The sequence below is a fragment of the Vicugna pacos genome, chromosome 7 (genome assembly GCF_048564905.1).
Source record: "Vicugna pacos chromosome 7, VicPac4, whole genome shotgun sequence".
In the NCBI taxonomy this organism is placed as follows: Eukaryota; Metazoa; Chordata; class Mammalia; order Artiodactyla; family Camelidae; genus Vicugna; species Vicugna pacos.
In genome coordinates this window covers 71,969,758-71,985,867 of record NC_132993.1, presented here as the reverse complement: position 1 = coordinate 71,985,867, position 16,110 = coordinate 71,969,758, and the positions used below count along the sequence as shown (strand labels likewise).

Sequence of the window (16,110 nt, the reverse complement as noted above, 5' to 3'; positions counted from 1 at the left end):
TTCAATCAGAATGCAACGTTTTACTAATAGTTTGGGAATACGCAGCTGTTAAAAGCTAAAGTCTTTGTATATGCTGATCACTTCATTGCATAATATGTTCTTACTCCTTTCTGGTTTTTTTCTTATTGTTTTTAAAAGTGGTGTGTGTTCATTAGGCATCATTTAGATGACATATGACTAAAGATTTGTGTTATATCCAGGTACACAGAGGCTCTAGCACAAGGGGAAAAAGAACACAAATGCCTTCCAAGATACTAAAGCCTTTAAATAAAAGGACTCAGTGAAATGAGTAAAGGCAGTACCTGTATCTATTATTTATTGTTTTTGATATTTGATTGCCAGTAATTGCTCTATTTCTGCTTCAACCATGGCGCTAAGCTATACTACATCCCTAGTATGCTAGTCTATACAACTGCAAAAGTTCAGCATTTCTGAAGCAGAGAGTAGGAAGGGGGAAACTATGGGGCATTAAGATGAAGAGATAAGCAAGAGCTGAACAACTCTGAAGTGTCTTATTTACCATGTCAAAGAGTTTGATCTTGACAGTATAGGTGAAGAGTTCAATTTAGGAAAGAGAGAAACCATATTTTTAGAGATCAGTTGGTTGCAGTGTGCATAATGCAGTAGTACGAAGAGGGAGGAGATGGAAAGTACACAGCAGGATTAGTATTAATAGTCCAGGTCAGAAATGCTGAGCTTTTGAACTATAGCAGTGACAATCGGGTTAAGTGACATGCTTGCAAACATAACTTGTGTAGTTGTGGCATAACTTGGTGAGAGAGTGAGGGATCAGTATAACTACACTTAGTTGTATTCCTTTAGAGCCTGGTTTGCTGTAATTTATTTTAGGGGAACAGAGGCCAGATGGGGAGATAAGTTTAATGTTTATTCTGATTTAGGCGTCTCCTTGGAATATAGAGGTGTATCTGCTTCTCTAGTTTAGACAAAGGGTATGAGTTGGAAAGAAATATTCTGGGACAGTCCACTTGAAGATGATGGTAAAAATCACTAGACTTCAGTGATTTTCATTTGATGAAGGTATAGAGTAGGCAGAGAAGAGGACCTGGTGCATTAGAGACACCAACATTAAAGATACAGTCAAAAACTGAGAGTACAGCAGGCAGAATTAGGTAGTAAATTGGGAAAGAGAGTTATGGTAGAAGCCAAGCTAAAGTTTTGGGAGAGAAAAGCTCAATGGAGTCAAAGGGAATTAAAATAAGGACTCATGAACACTTCATAAAAAATGGGAGGAGATTATAACTGGACAATTTCTGTGATACACCAGAGGCAACAGTGATAGAAATGGTTGAAGAGTAAGTGGAAGGAGTTCAAGAGAGCTAGTGTCAACCTGTCTTTACAGAGACTCTATTGAGAAAAGGAAAGAGGAATGGGGCAGGATGGGAGATTGATTCTTTTTTAATAACAGAAGTAGCACTTGCTTATTGTAGACAATGTGAAAAGCACAGCAATATTCAAAACATAGGTGTAATGTCACTTTAAGTCCTACTACTGACAGCAAATTGTTTCAACATTGGCTATATATTCTTCCATTAAAAAATTATTTAATCACAGTTGGGATAAATTTATTCATGCAATTTTGTATCTTGGTTTTTCAGTTAACGTAAGTGTATTTTTATTAAAACATTCTCATATACATGTAACTTGTAATGAACACAAAAGATTGCAGTTAAAGGGTAAATAGTCCCACAATTTCATAACCTATTTGCTTGTGTTTTATTTCAATTTAGGTTATTTTATTCTATCTCATTTTAATATTTTGTATAAGACTGATACAAATCTCTTTGTACATAAATTTCCATATTTCAGTTATTTTATTTTATATATTTTAACATTTATATTTGTTATTAAAATGATCAGAAATGTATTTAGAAGATCAATAATTATTTTCTCAGTTTACTTTGTATATTGCAAAAATTCTTTCTATAAAGTTGCTATAGCATATACTTTTATAAACAGTAGTGAGAAATACTCATTTCTCAAATCTTCACCCTTATCAGGTAATATTATCTTAAAATTGTTGTTTGCTAAGATTAAAAATAGCTCATTGTGACATTAATTTTTATTTATTTTATGTTAGTGAGGATAAACTAAAATATATATATTTAATAGCTATCTGAATTTTTTATTTTGTGAACTGTCTCTCCATAGTCTTTTCCCATGTCTATATATTGGGCAGCTTATTGTTTTTTTTAATAATCTACTTTACTTATTAGTCATTTGTCTATAATATTTATTACAGATTTTTTTCTAGTTTCCTATTTTTTTTTTAAGTTTTAATATTTATCTGACCAAATTATTGGTCTTTTATTTTTCTGCGTTTAACCTCACAGAGAATGGAGAGGTAAAAAGGGTAAGTGAGGCCTGAAGGAAAGAACAGGTGAGCACAGAGGCAATGTTAAAAGGGAATGCAAGATGCCTCAGGGGCAAGGATTGAGCGAAGAACCTGAAAGCAGTGTGATCAGGCACCATGATAAAGAAGTCCTGTTCTTCAGAGACAGGAAGAAAGGTCAAAAATTTATTGCAGATACAGGTGACCGGAGACTTCAAAAGAGGGACTTAAAAATTGGTTGTTATGGAACCTACATGACATTATTACCCAGGAAAAAGAAAAAAAATTATTTAAATTATAAATAGACAGTTTCACCCTTATTCCTTCATAGAGTTATGTTCCAAACAACAAGATCCTCAAACATAATGAAAAATAAGCTCAAAAATTATTATCTTCCTCTCCTATAGTGATAATGTATATTGAAAATTCTTAATAATTTAAATTAAAAATTCTCCAGCAGTGACAGAACCATGAAGTTTCATATATTCAACTCCACTTATCAGTGCCATTTTACTCATTGAGGCATGGCATTCTTGAGCATTTTTTTGTATTCATAATGTACTCAATAAGAAATTCAGGTCTACTTATTTTATTATAAAGAGAAAAAAAGTAGGGAAAATAAATTCAAAAATAAATTGAAGTCCATGATGGTAATAACTTTAAACATATGTTTTATTCTTAGGTAGGCAAAATGCCAAATACATTAAAAATACTGTTTCCTCTTATATTCAAATAGATCATTAATTGATATATTTTGAAATGTTTGTGGCTTTTGCTCACAATATTAAGGCACTAGATCATACCCATATTAATATATTTAAAACATAATTGCTTTTAGCATTCATCTTGTTCAGAGGTAAAATTTAAAAGAAAAAATGGAAATTATAATATTACTCATCTGTTATGCTTTGTGCTAAAGGGTAGGAGGAATATTTGTGACAGCCTTGCCACTACCTGTGATTTAGAGACTATCAGATTTTCCAAAAGTATTTCTTTTAAGAGTTGTCAAACACGTGGATAGACATCAAATATTAAACATTTAAGATAGGATGTACCTACTTCATTTGTTTCACGATGGTGCTTTTTCCAGATTCTCCTGCTCCTGCAACAGGAAGGTGGGAGTCTCATCAACTAGTACACCAAATTTATATAGATATTAAAACCTGTGACTATCACCTTCTCACGGGTAAATCCTTAACAGACACCTCTCCTATGTAATGAAGGAGAGCAATCTATCAAGCCTAGAAAGGTACTGTCAGCTATCTACCTTCCAAAATAGTACCAACCCCCTTCTATTGACACTGGCTCCAGATACAGGTCTGGCTCCAAGGCAGTGTATCTTCTGAAGCAAGATGTGTATACCATCAGAAAAATTTCTACTGTTGCATTTGGACATAATTTGGAAAGCTGTTATCTCCTAGGTTTGCAGCCCTCCCCTCAAGTGGTCCCAACTTTATAGTCTCCAGATCACCTTCATTCTCCCAGAATATCTCCTCGTATATCTTACTTGATTAAATAGCAAGGAAAAGAAAAAACCAATAGAAACAACAATATTTTATTTCTAGAACTGTTCAAAGCCTATTCTGATTGAAGGACTGGCTCTTGTCTTTATCCATATTTACCTTGTTACATAGGTATTTTCTCTTCTGTTTAAACATAGGAAACCTGCTAATAATACTAAGCAAACCTAAAGATCCTATGGGATAATAGTGATATGGGAGTGTCTCAAAATGGATTACACATTCTGGGGTAGGGACGGGGTGATAGTATATCATAGACAACCAATTGCATTTATCTGGAACATTTATTTAGTTGACAGTACACAATATACAACTGTATTCTACTATGGTTGGCAAACATGTAAAAGTATCCAAACTTTACATGATTAAAAAAATTTAAAACATGAACCTTTAGTGAAAAAAATCAGTGATTGTTTCAGGCTATGTCTCAAGGCCTTTTGAGCGTATTTGAGTCTCCTTTACCCTTAAGGAATATTTATTTTGGAAATGAAAACCGAGAAATACTGAAATAAAGTGTGATGACCTAGATTTGAGGGGTTGACTCTGCACCTGTGTGTGAGTGTGTGTGTGTGACATCTCTTCAGTAAATCCTTTAACCTCTTAGTTTCCTCATTTTTAAACTGAGATTACTTACCTCAAGATTATTAGAAGACTATAATGACATAATATACATGATGTTATCTGAGAATCCAAGGATGTAAGAAATGTTGCAGAGTTTTATGAAGAGAACAGTCTAGAGATACTGTCCACATATTAAACAAATGATGTAGAAGCAACCAAATGTCCATGTGGAAAAAGAACATTGATTCTTAAATGACAACAAACCAAAATTAATTTGAAGTGATGTGTAAGGATAAATGCAGTGGGACTCAGGAGAAGTCATATAAGGATGTTTATAATGATGAATAGAATAAAAATGGCTGCTATGTGAAACGAGACTGTAAGTGAATATGAATTGAGAGTGAAAATGATGAGAGAATTTGATTAAAATTAATGTGGATAGAGTATCAAAACAAGCTTTTAATTTTTATTTATGAGTCCTACACATGTGAGGGATGGGGTTGAGGGAGGAGCAAACTCGGGCAACTTCTTGAAGTTTGAGAGTTCTGATTTCATAGATGGGAGAAAGGCAGGGAGTCACTAAAAGCCGGTGATGCCTGGTAATACACATGTGCTCATAACATTTTTAGATAGAATCATCAGTACATTTTTATTGAGAAAAATTCAAGATTTTATAATTGATATGAAATCGTATCTTTTAAAATTTATTTAAACTTTTACTTATTATTTATCAATAAAAATATGATACCAAAGTATGATACGGACCAAGAGACTGATCTAAAATGCTAAAGAGTAAATTTTTAGTCTTCTCATACTAATTTCTGTATCTTTAAAAGAAGCAAAGACCTTGATGTATGACTATGAAATTAGGTCACAGGATATTTTCAAAGTCTTATTTGTCCAAAATTAACAGGCACACTTTCAAAGCAGCACAACGTAGGCAATTTAAAAAATTTCCAGGAAAAACCTGAATTCAGGAAGACCAATTAATAGGCAGAAAAACATATCCCTTACCAGCGTGCCAATCAACTGCCTTGTTTTACCAAAACTGGTACAATTTTATGTAAGCAGAAGTAACATGACTTCGGGTAACCCTGAATTTCATCATTTTATTCAAATTATATGAAAATCCATTTTGAATCAAAGGACCCTGATACCATATTTAAATTTTTAACCCCATAGTCACCCACTATCTTCCTTTCCCTACTCTACACTTTTTTCCTAGCACTTACTCTACAATGTAACAAATTATTCACATATTATTCTTAGCTTTTCCTGTCTGTTTTCCAGCACTGCACAGTAAATTCCAGAAGGGCAGGGAATTTGTCTATTTGTTCACTCATGTATCCAAAGCACCTAGAATAGTGCCTAATAGTAGAATCTCAGTGAAACAAATGAATTCTTTAAACTCATACTTCAAATAGTTTCGTCTTCTGTGTTATATATCATATTTTTCACACTGAACATTTCTGTCTAACAGTATTTTCTTAAACTGATGAACAGTTATAACTCTATCTCAGTTTAATTCGACTTCACAAGTTTATTTTTCTCAGACATATTTAAATGTATCTGCCCACCTTAAGGATACTGAGGAAATTAGAGTGGTGAAGCATTGGGAAATAATGATTTTATTGCCGGTGATGATTTATAGAATCCTCCTCTTGGGAAAACCTCCAGCATACTTGGCCCTATGGTTTTATGCTAGTGTGGTTCACACCACACAGTGTGAAATTTGACCACAAAGCTGATGAATGCAAAATTAGCCTTAGCAATTTGCTAATCTTTCATTATAGATTTTTTTAATATAGAAAAATTATAACTTATTTTTGCTTTTGTATTTCTAAATTTTCTATTTATATTATTTTTCTTTATAAAAACTTTATTTTTATTGAAATATAGTTTATTCACAATGTTGTGTTAGTTTCAGATGTACCACGAAGTGATTCAGTTATATGTGTATCTATGTATATATAACATACGTATGTGTGTATACATATATATACTTACATATGTATGTATATATACATATAATATATACATATATACTTTTTCAGATTGTTTTCCATTATAGATTATTACAACATATTGAATATAGTTCCCTGTGTTATACAGTAAGTCCTTGTTCTTTATCTATTTTATATATAGTAGTGTGTATATGTTAACATATGCCCAGGATTATAACTCTATTTTTAGTTTTTTAAGAAACTTCCATACTCTTCTCCATAGTGGCTGCACCAATTTATATTCCCACCAACAGTGTAAGAGGGTTCCTTTTCTCCACACCCTCTCCAGCATTTATTATTTGTAGATTTTTTAATGATGGCCATTCTGACTGGTGTGAGGTGCTACCTCATTGTAGTTTTGATTTGCATTTCTATGATATTTAACGATATTGAGCATCTTTTCATGTACCTGTTGGCCATCTGTATGTCTTCTTTGGAGAAATGTCTATTCAGGTCTTCTGCTCATTTTTTTTTTTTCTGCTCATTTTTTGATTGGATTTGTTTTTGTTTTTGTTTTTTGATACTAAGCTGAATGAGCTGTTTGTTTATTTTGGAAATTAATCCCTTGTTGCTCTCATTATTTGCAAATATTTTATCCCATTCCATAGATTGCCTTTTTATTTTGTTTCTGGTTTCTTTTGCTGTGCAAAAGCTTTTAAGTTTAATTAGGCTTCATTTGCTTATTTTTGCTTTAATTTCCCTTATTCTAGGACACAGATTGAAAAAAATATTGCTGCAATTTATGTCAAAGAGTGTCAGTCTATGTTTTCCTCTAGGAACTTTACAGTATCTGGTCTTACATTTATGTCTTTAGTCCATTTTGAGTTTATTTTTGTACATGGCATTACAGAATATTCTAATTTCATTTTTTCACATGTAGCTTCCAGTTTACCCAGCACCACTTACTGAAGAGACTGTCTTTTCTCCATTATACGTTCTTACCTCCTTTGTCATAGATTAATTGACCATAAGTACAAGGGTTTATTTCTGGACTTTCTATTCTGTTCCATTGATCTATGTGTCTGTTTCTGTGCCAGTACTGTTCTGTTTTAATTACTGTGGCTTTGCAGTATAGTCTGAAGTCAGGGATCATGATTCTTCCAGCTCTGTTCTTTCTCAAGATCATTTTAGCTATTCAAGGTCTTTACAGTTTCCACAGAAATTAAAAAATTTTTTTGTTCCAGTTCTGTGAAAAATGGCATTGGTAATTTGATAGGGGTTGCATTGAATCTGCATATTGCCTTGGGTAGTATAGCCATTTTAACAATATTGATTTTTTCCAATCCAAGAATATGGTGTATCTTTCCATCTGTTTGTGTTGTCTTCAGTTTCATCAGTGTCTTATAGTTTTTGTAGTACAGGTCTTTTGCCTCCCTAGGTAGGTTTATTCCCAGGTATTTTGTTCTTTTCAGTGTAATGGTAGATGGGATTGTTTCCTTAATTTCTTTTTCTGATATTTCTTTGTTAGTATATGGAAATGCAGCAGATTTCTGAATATTAATTTTTTAATGTGCAACCTTACTGAATTCATTGATGAACTCTAGTAGTTTTCTGGTAGTGTCCTTAGGATTGTTTATGTATAGTATCATGTCATCTGCAAACAGTAACACTTTTACTTCTTCTTTCCCAATTTGGATCCCTTTTATTTCTTTTCTGATTGCTATGGCTAGGACTTCCAAAACTATGTTGAATAAATGTGAGAGACAGCATCCTTGTCTTGTTCCTGATCTTAGTAAGGGAAATGCTTTCAGCTTTTTATCATTGAGTATGATATTAGCTGTGGATTTGTCACATACGGCCTTTATTATGTTAATGTATGTTCCCTCTATGTCCACTTCCTGGAGAGTTTTGTTTTTTTTTATCATAAATGGATTTTGGATTTCCTCAAAAGCTTTTTCTGCATCTTTTGAGATGATCATTCTTCATAGATTTTTAATGTAATCATGCACAAACTCATAGATTGGAAATAACCATTTCATTGAACAAAGGCTGTTATGTCCATGAATGAAATATTTGAGATTAAAATGAAAATCCCATTAAAATATTGCTTCACATCTTTTCAGGAGACAACTGGCTATATTGTTTCACATTACTTGTTTGTGAGACTGGCAAGAGTAAATCAATGAGATTTACACAATATCTTGGTTTACTGGCTTTATATAATTTGCTACTTTGCTCGAGGTTGTACATCACTTGAAAGAAAAGTTTGATAAGAAAAGCCCAGTAAGGTTATAAAACATTCCTTAGTAGGTTTGTTTTAAACTCTCCAACAGTAGAAGGGGATAGTAGAAATTGTAGCATCATCCTACACAGATGACATATTTGTAGGATATCTTTTCTAGACATATGTTTTCAAATTTTGCTATATGGAAAACTGCAAAGTTATAGGTATATGGAAGGAAAACTAGTGGGCCCAGTAGGAACTCAAGTACTTGTCTATTCAGGTGTATTTAGTATTACATTTTATTCAGTTGGTCTGGAAATAATGGGGAAAAAGACTTAGGAGGAAATCTAAGTCTGAGAAAAGAATGTCTCATTTCTGACTATCAATTACATTTCCTTAAATAATGCTATAATATCTGACTTCTACAATGAAGTGAAAATAATTCAGATAATTTTTATTTAAATCAATTACCTGCATTGAGAATAATGAAATAATGTACAAAGAATTTTCAGGAATTGTACTAGCATATATATCATGGAAAAATACAGTATCAATTAAGAACCACTATTGGACACATTGTTTAAAAAAATTTTAAACAATAACTGCCAAATTTCATTAGAGTCATTCTATATTAATGACTAGTCAAAAATTTATCATAATTAGAAAAAAAAAGTGATTTTTTTAGACTACATGAGAGAATTGACATACATTCAAAGTGGTCTTTTATGCTTCATAAATATGGCCAGCTGGTAATCATACTGATGTTACTAAGACCTAGCAAGTTTCCAAAATTACTTTTGATGCTAGTGGATGTGTTATTATATAAAGGTTGTTGATAACTGATCATTCACAATGTGTCTCAGATTAGCAGAGTAATCAATCACTTTTGAAAAATAGCAAGTACTTTTTTTTTTTTATTATTAAACTCTGTATGAAACATTAACATTTTCTTTTGGAAGACTTTAAAAAAGGCAACTGGATCATTTCTTGCTCTCTGTGGTGACTTAAGGCTTATATATGAAGGTCCAGGATAGACAGCTAGAGCATTGACAGGAAAATTCCTGAAGAAAAGCTACTCTGCAAAATCTTATCTATTATTTGGAACCCCTTTGTAAAGTTATCTTAGTAATAAATTGAATCCCAGTCTCTGTGTTTTTGGGTCTTAGTTCACAGTAATTATTCCTTTCTTGTAAGATTAGATAATGTTATGGAGCCAGATATAGACGTCAAAATAGCATGTTTGTTTATATAGGCCAAGGACATCCTGAAATAATCTCTTCCTTCCTAATTAGGAAGGGCCACACCTAGTATGATCATCAGTAATATTATTTTCTGGGTCAAGGAGTACTGAGGAAATTTTAACAAGATACTCATTTGTTACCCTGAAGTAGAAAATGTTTCAAATAATTACATATTTAAATGTATACTTAATTCATACTTTAATATTCATAAATTATTTCATTCTTAATAAGAAGAGATTTTATCTCACATTTTTCTTTGCAAATACTGAAAACAATTTTAAAGCCACATGATATCTAAACCTGTAAGTGAACTTCAACTGAACACACTCAAGGCTTGATTGCTCATTTCGTACAACTTATTAAAACAGGCCAAATGAAAATAAACTTTTTGACTTGTAAGTATGCATAGCTTATTTTGTAGGTGGTCTTAAAACTCACATAATTGTGTAGAAGGAAGAAACCTTAGAAATCAACCAGCTGTTTCTGTATCTCCATTCTATGCATGAGAAAAATTAGTTTAGTTGAGACTATGAAACTCCTCCAAAGTCCCAGATCTACCTTAAAACAAAGAAATTATGTATCCTGGCTCCTATAGTAATGCTGTAGCATTGCTTTCTTTTTAGGTATGCACTGGTAATGTCAATATCAAAATTATTTCAACAGTTATAAATTATTTAAAAATCACTTATTTTAAATTAAAGATGTAAACTTCCATAGACATATGGGTATGCAGTATCTGCTTGTCATCTGCTGGTAGACTGTTGGCATAAAAGATTTTTAGGATAGCCCTTTTTGAAGCAACTTAATTTTATTCCACTCACTATTCCTCTTTCTTACTGAGCACCAACAAAATTATCTGTCTCTTCTACATTACATCCCTTCAAATAGTCTAGACAGAAGGTAAGAAAATGTAATAAGAAAACTCATATTTTAGAATTTGATTAATGTGAGCTTGTACTCATTTCTGACTTCGGGTGTCTCAATCAGAATTAATCTGAGAGCGAGTTTCCTCTTTCCTAATGCTGGCTTATTAATAACTACCTGTTACGGTTTGGGTAGATTAAAATACAGATATAAAATACCTGGTACATACTTGAACTTGCCATGAACTCTCAACATTCTCTATTATTTGAAGCATGCTCTTTTCTAAGAGATGTTTTAAGTATAACATGCTTCATTCCTTTAATCTTTTCTTGTGGAACATGATTTTTAGACCCTTTACCCTCTGAACTACACTCCATGCCAAAGCTGATGTCCTTCTGAAACACTGTGTGACTGAAAACTATGCTGTAGACATCAGGTAATTTTATTGACAGCACTGATACTCTGATGTAGTTGGATAGGGATGCAACGTAGGTCTGCCTCAGTCTGGTGCTTATTTCTAAGTAGAATACTTTTCTTAATAGGGACCATGATTAGTTTGCCTCCTTTTCTTTATTCTTTCTTTTTTTTTTTGTAGCTTTTTTACATTCTTTTACCTGTATTGATCTTGTAGTAATCAATATTTTTCTGCTTTTTTCTCACATTACCTCTTAGTAAATAGATCCTCCCTCTTACTACATGTGTATACTACATGTGTATAGTTGATTTTTAACCTCAAATATATCTTATTAAATTCCATTTTGTTCTTTGGGCCATTTCTGCTAGTTGAGATCACTTAGAATACTTGACTCTACCTGTCGCTATAGCCTTCCAAATTCTGAATTTTACTCAAGTGTTAAATGTTGCCCTGTCTACTTTCATGCGAATCCCTGATAAGAGCATGGAAGAGGGGAAGGTCAAGGGTAGGAAACTATCATGCCCATAAGTCCCTGTTTGCTATCTGTAGTCAGTGATGCTAAATGTTTGTCATTAAGTGTGACAGTTATGGAAGGTTTTTGTGCTTACTGTTTATCTAGTTAAGGGAATGCCTTCTAGTCCTAATTATAAGTTTATGACAGGAATGGATAAAAAAAGTTCATCTATTGCGTGTGTGTGTATGTGTGTACCTCCTGTTGTCATCATGATGATCCTTCACCTTTCATTTGATAATGTGAATAGTATTAATTAATGTTTTAATAGTATTTCAACCAGGCATTCTTGAGACAACTCCCCCTCCCAACTCTGGCTTTTTTTCTTTTTTTTTTTTTTTTTAACCTTACTGGAATCAGTTTGCTAATATTTTGGTTTGATTTTTGGATCTATGTTTGTGAAGGAGAGTGTCCTATCATTGTCTTTGACAAATTTTGTTGTCAAAGTTGTCAAATAATGCATCAAGAAGAACTTCTAAAAAAGTTTATGTGATTTTAAAATGATCTGCTCATGAGGTACTTGATAGAATTCATTTGTAAAGTAACATGGATGAATTTGCAGATATATTTGTATATTTTATTTTGCCAGAAAAAAATCCCAGTGTACACTTTTCTCAATTTTTTAATTTTCATAGTACTTAAACCCTACAGAAGTTTGAGAAAATAGTACACTAGAAACCTATATTATATATCCTTCACTTTACCAACTATTAATGCTCTGCCATTTGCCTTTTTCTTATATATATATATATATAAATTTACACACACTCACCTTGGTTATCCTCATAAAATCTTTGTCTCATAGCATAGCCAGGATGGTCTTTGACAAAAAATCCAAGTATTATCAATTGCATTTACATTATTAAAACCTATCAAACTTCACTGACTTAAAAAATAAACTCCTTATGAGATGACATATATGGCTATTTTCAGCTCTCTTTCCAAATGCTAAATGTATGTCTTTGCTTTTAGTCACCAAGAACAACTTAACAGAAATATTTTAGATTCTGATTCTGTCATTCTTCTTGCATTATGCATGCATGCTTTCCTGTGCCAAACTGTAGGAACTCAATGAAGAGCCAAAGTAGACATGTTCTCTGTTGTCATAGAACTTAGAAGGCAGATAGTAATTTAAAACTGACAATGATAAAAATAAAAGGCTTTTTTCTCCTGTAAACTTACTTGTGATGTTTGAAATTGATTTACCTTCTTAAAGTTCTCCTTGTCTTCTCTATATAGTGAAAATACTATTGATTTCATGGGGTTTCCTTGTAGATTGAAAACAATAACAGGAGCAGTGAGGGGAAATGTGAGATCCATTCTATCAGTGGTAGAGCTAAAGCTAAACTTTGTAACAAGATTGAGTTTTGGATGGGGAATGATCCCAAAGAAAGGAGCTAAGGAAGACTGAAGTACTGAGTTGACATAATGGAGAAGAATGCAATGAGGAACCTCATTTAGAAAAGTTCGGAGATAAATAGGGAGCAATATAAACTTGTTAAATGATTTTGAGGTCTCCCAACATACAATCAGGTCATTGATAATAGAAATTTGCAAATATGGATCAAGAAATTGCATAGAAGAAGGGATATTAGGGTCATTCTTCTAGAAGGGATAGTTAAGACCTGATAGGAGGTCCCTGAGAGAGTGCAGATTGAAAAACAAAGACCCAAGGACAAACTTTGGTGAGTGAAACCACTTTTAAATGGACAGGTAAGCAAGGTTCCAATGACCTTAGGAGTGAAGGGATATAAAAAACGAGGAACTATTGCAGATACTACAGGAGTTAAGAAAGAAAAGAGATTCAGTTATTGAAGTCTTGAGTTTTATGAATTATAGGTTATCAGGGTTCTGTGAGAAATCATTTTTTAGTAAAGGGAAGGAAATACAAGTTAGATTGCAGTTAACTGATGAGAATGTAGATGGTATAGAAATAGAATCAGTGAGCATAGACTACTTTGAGAAACATTTCAGTATAAAAAGATTTTAAAAGATACTTATAATACTCATAAAGGGGTTATAGAAGTAAAGTTTTTTAGGTGAATAGAGAATACCGTTCTATGCCAGGAAGAAGGAGATAGCAGAGATGAATTTTGAAAATAGCAAAGAAATAAAATAATTCATAAAGCAAAATTCTTAAAATATGGAAAGAGGTAGAATTTATAGCACAAAGGCTAAAATTAGCCTTAAGTGAAAATGGAGTACCACCAATTCCTTAAAACTAGATGAAGTAGAAGAGAGTAAATAAAAGTTTAGTGAGTTTGGAGATGATGACTGATCACTATCTTACACAGGGGTGGTCATCTAGGGTGAAGTGGGAGGGGAGGAGAGTCTAGATGAAGGTGATGTTGGAAATGTAGAAGCAGCTGCCTTTCAAGGTATCTTAGTAGAAAACTTAGTAGGAATAAGTAAAATTATTAGCCCTGCTAAAGTTAGAAACAGGAAACTGTAAGCCAGGAAACTGAAAATGATACATTGTTTTATTCTCCAACACCTGGGAATGAGGAAAATAAGTTTTCACGGGGGCCAGGGTTATATCAGAATTGAGGGCTGAAAAGATGTTAATTAAGTAACATCGCTTTGGAGGAAATCAGTTGAAATAGTGTTATTAGAACAGTATTAAATGGAGAACTTTGAGAAATTATCCAGGTTTGAGGGTATGAATGCCAATTAAGGTAGAAGATTAGGGAGACAGAACATTTCAGACTTTAGGAGGAACACACACAAAGTGGGTGATTTTCAAGGGAATTCTGTGAAATCAAAGAACTAATTCAATAAGTGTGAAAAAGTATGAGAAATAAATCAAATGCTGGTCAGAGAGTGCAATTTCCAGATATCTTAAAAAAGGTACAATTCTAAATAACAAATTTATTCTGTTTTAGTATAAAATATTGAGGCAAGAATTAAACCCATGAGTTCTACTTTTATCAGCATTGGGATCTAATAAACAATAGATATTTTCATATCTTGGTAAGTTTCACCCTTAGTTTCACCTTGAATCCTACTTTAGGTTCAGATTCTAAAAGTATTGATGTATTTAGAGGAAACAAAGGAGATAGATTCTGAATATGAACCTGAATCTACCTGGAAGTATATTTTATGAAAAATATATTATAGAGCTTTTACACTATCCAATGTTTTACTGCCCTCTTTTTAACAAAAAGGAAGGGTAGATAATTTTTAATGATTCATGTTGGTTACATGAATATTTTTAATAGTGATATATTGCTCTTGAATCAGTAATTCAGGTTTGAATGAAACAAATGAAGGTAAAAATGTTCTGTGATACTACTAGAGAAGCTCTGTTTAATTATTGTTAACAAGAGTTATTCTCAGCAAGACAAAATTTAATCTCATTAACAAACACCATCATTTGGCTAAATACAGAATGCTGTAATAAATTGTTTGCATCTTTTATGTGAGAGACTTGTGAGCCTTATATTTAATGTCTACTGATTATTTGAGATAAATTAATCGGAAACAGCCAAATATATGCAAAACATTTGTCTAAGCACTTTCCGCCGATTGGAAAAAAAGGGATATTGTAGAAAAAGCTATTTGATGCTGCCATTGCCATCTGCCATTCTTTATAAATAAACACAGCGTTGTAAATATTTGGTTTTGCCTCTATAACGTTTGAATTGCTGTGGTACAAGTAGTTCGTTGCACTTTGGAGACAAATTGAAACGGTCCAAGTAGACCTTTTCTCCCTGTTTTCTCTCTACTGAAAAGCAGTTTTAAATATTTGTATTAAAAATATTCGTGCACTCATAAGGTTGGTATCTTTAGAAACAAAATAAAATAGTGTATAATATTTTAAAACAAAAATGTATTGTTAGAGGGGGAGGGTATAGCTCTAGTGGTAGAGTGCATGCTTAGCATGCATGAGGTCCTGGGTTCAATCCGCAGTACTTCCTGTAAGAATAAATAAATAAACCTAGTTACCTCTCCCAAACCCCCCAAATATTTTTAATGTAGTATTATTAAAGGAAGAAAAGATTACTTTAATTTGGACAAATAAAAAATTGGAAACACTATTCAGGAATATGTCCCTCTTGTTGCTCACAAGATTCTCATTGCTAGTAATCAGGAAGAAACTTTCTTTTTAATTCTCCTAATTCTGCTTTGGAAGTTTTAATGGTAACATAATTATTTCAGGGGATCTGTTTATGTGGATCACATCCACAATAGGCATTGACTCTATTGTTGTAATAGAAATTCAAAATAGAGCTTTCATTTGATCATTTATAATCTAGCCAGTGACTCAGGAACACCTCCAGTTTCCTGCATCCTCTCACTCATATATAGAAACAGTTTTTAAAAATAAAAAGACCATTTTTTTTTAAAAAAGAATACAAATAAGAATTTTGATATATCCCAAGTCTTATGTCCTTTTTTCTCTTGGTATACACAACAGAAGAAATATTATATTCATTTATTGATACTCAGTTTATTTCAAAACCTACAATTCTAGGAACCTA

The 16,110-nt window shown here is 32.5% G+C and overlaps 2 protein-coding genes across 3 annotated transcripts in view; one reads left to right on the top strand and one right to left on the bottom strand.

Annotated features, from left to right (window-relative positions):
- The window catches only part of LOC102530127 (CD36 molecule (CD36 blood group)), a 282,980-nt gene that overhangs the window by 119,569 nt on the left and 147,301 nt on the right, over window positions 1–16,110 (top strand). The window lies entirely within an intron of this gene.
- The window catches only part of GNAT3 (G protein subunit alpha transducin 3), a 44,262-nt gene that overhangs the window by 24,444 nt on the left and 3,708 nt on the right, over window positions 1–16,110 (bottom strand). Inside the window, exon 2 of the mRNA XM_006211750.3 lies at window positions 3,410–3,452. Coding sequence (XP_006211812.1) covers window positions 3,410–3,452 — 43 coding nt within the window. The remainder of the gene's footprint in view (window positions 1–3,409; window positions 3,453–16,110) is intronic.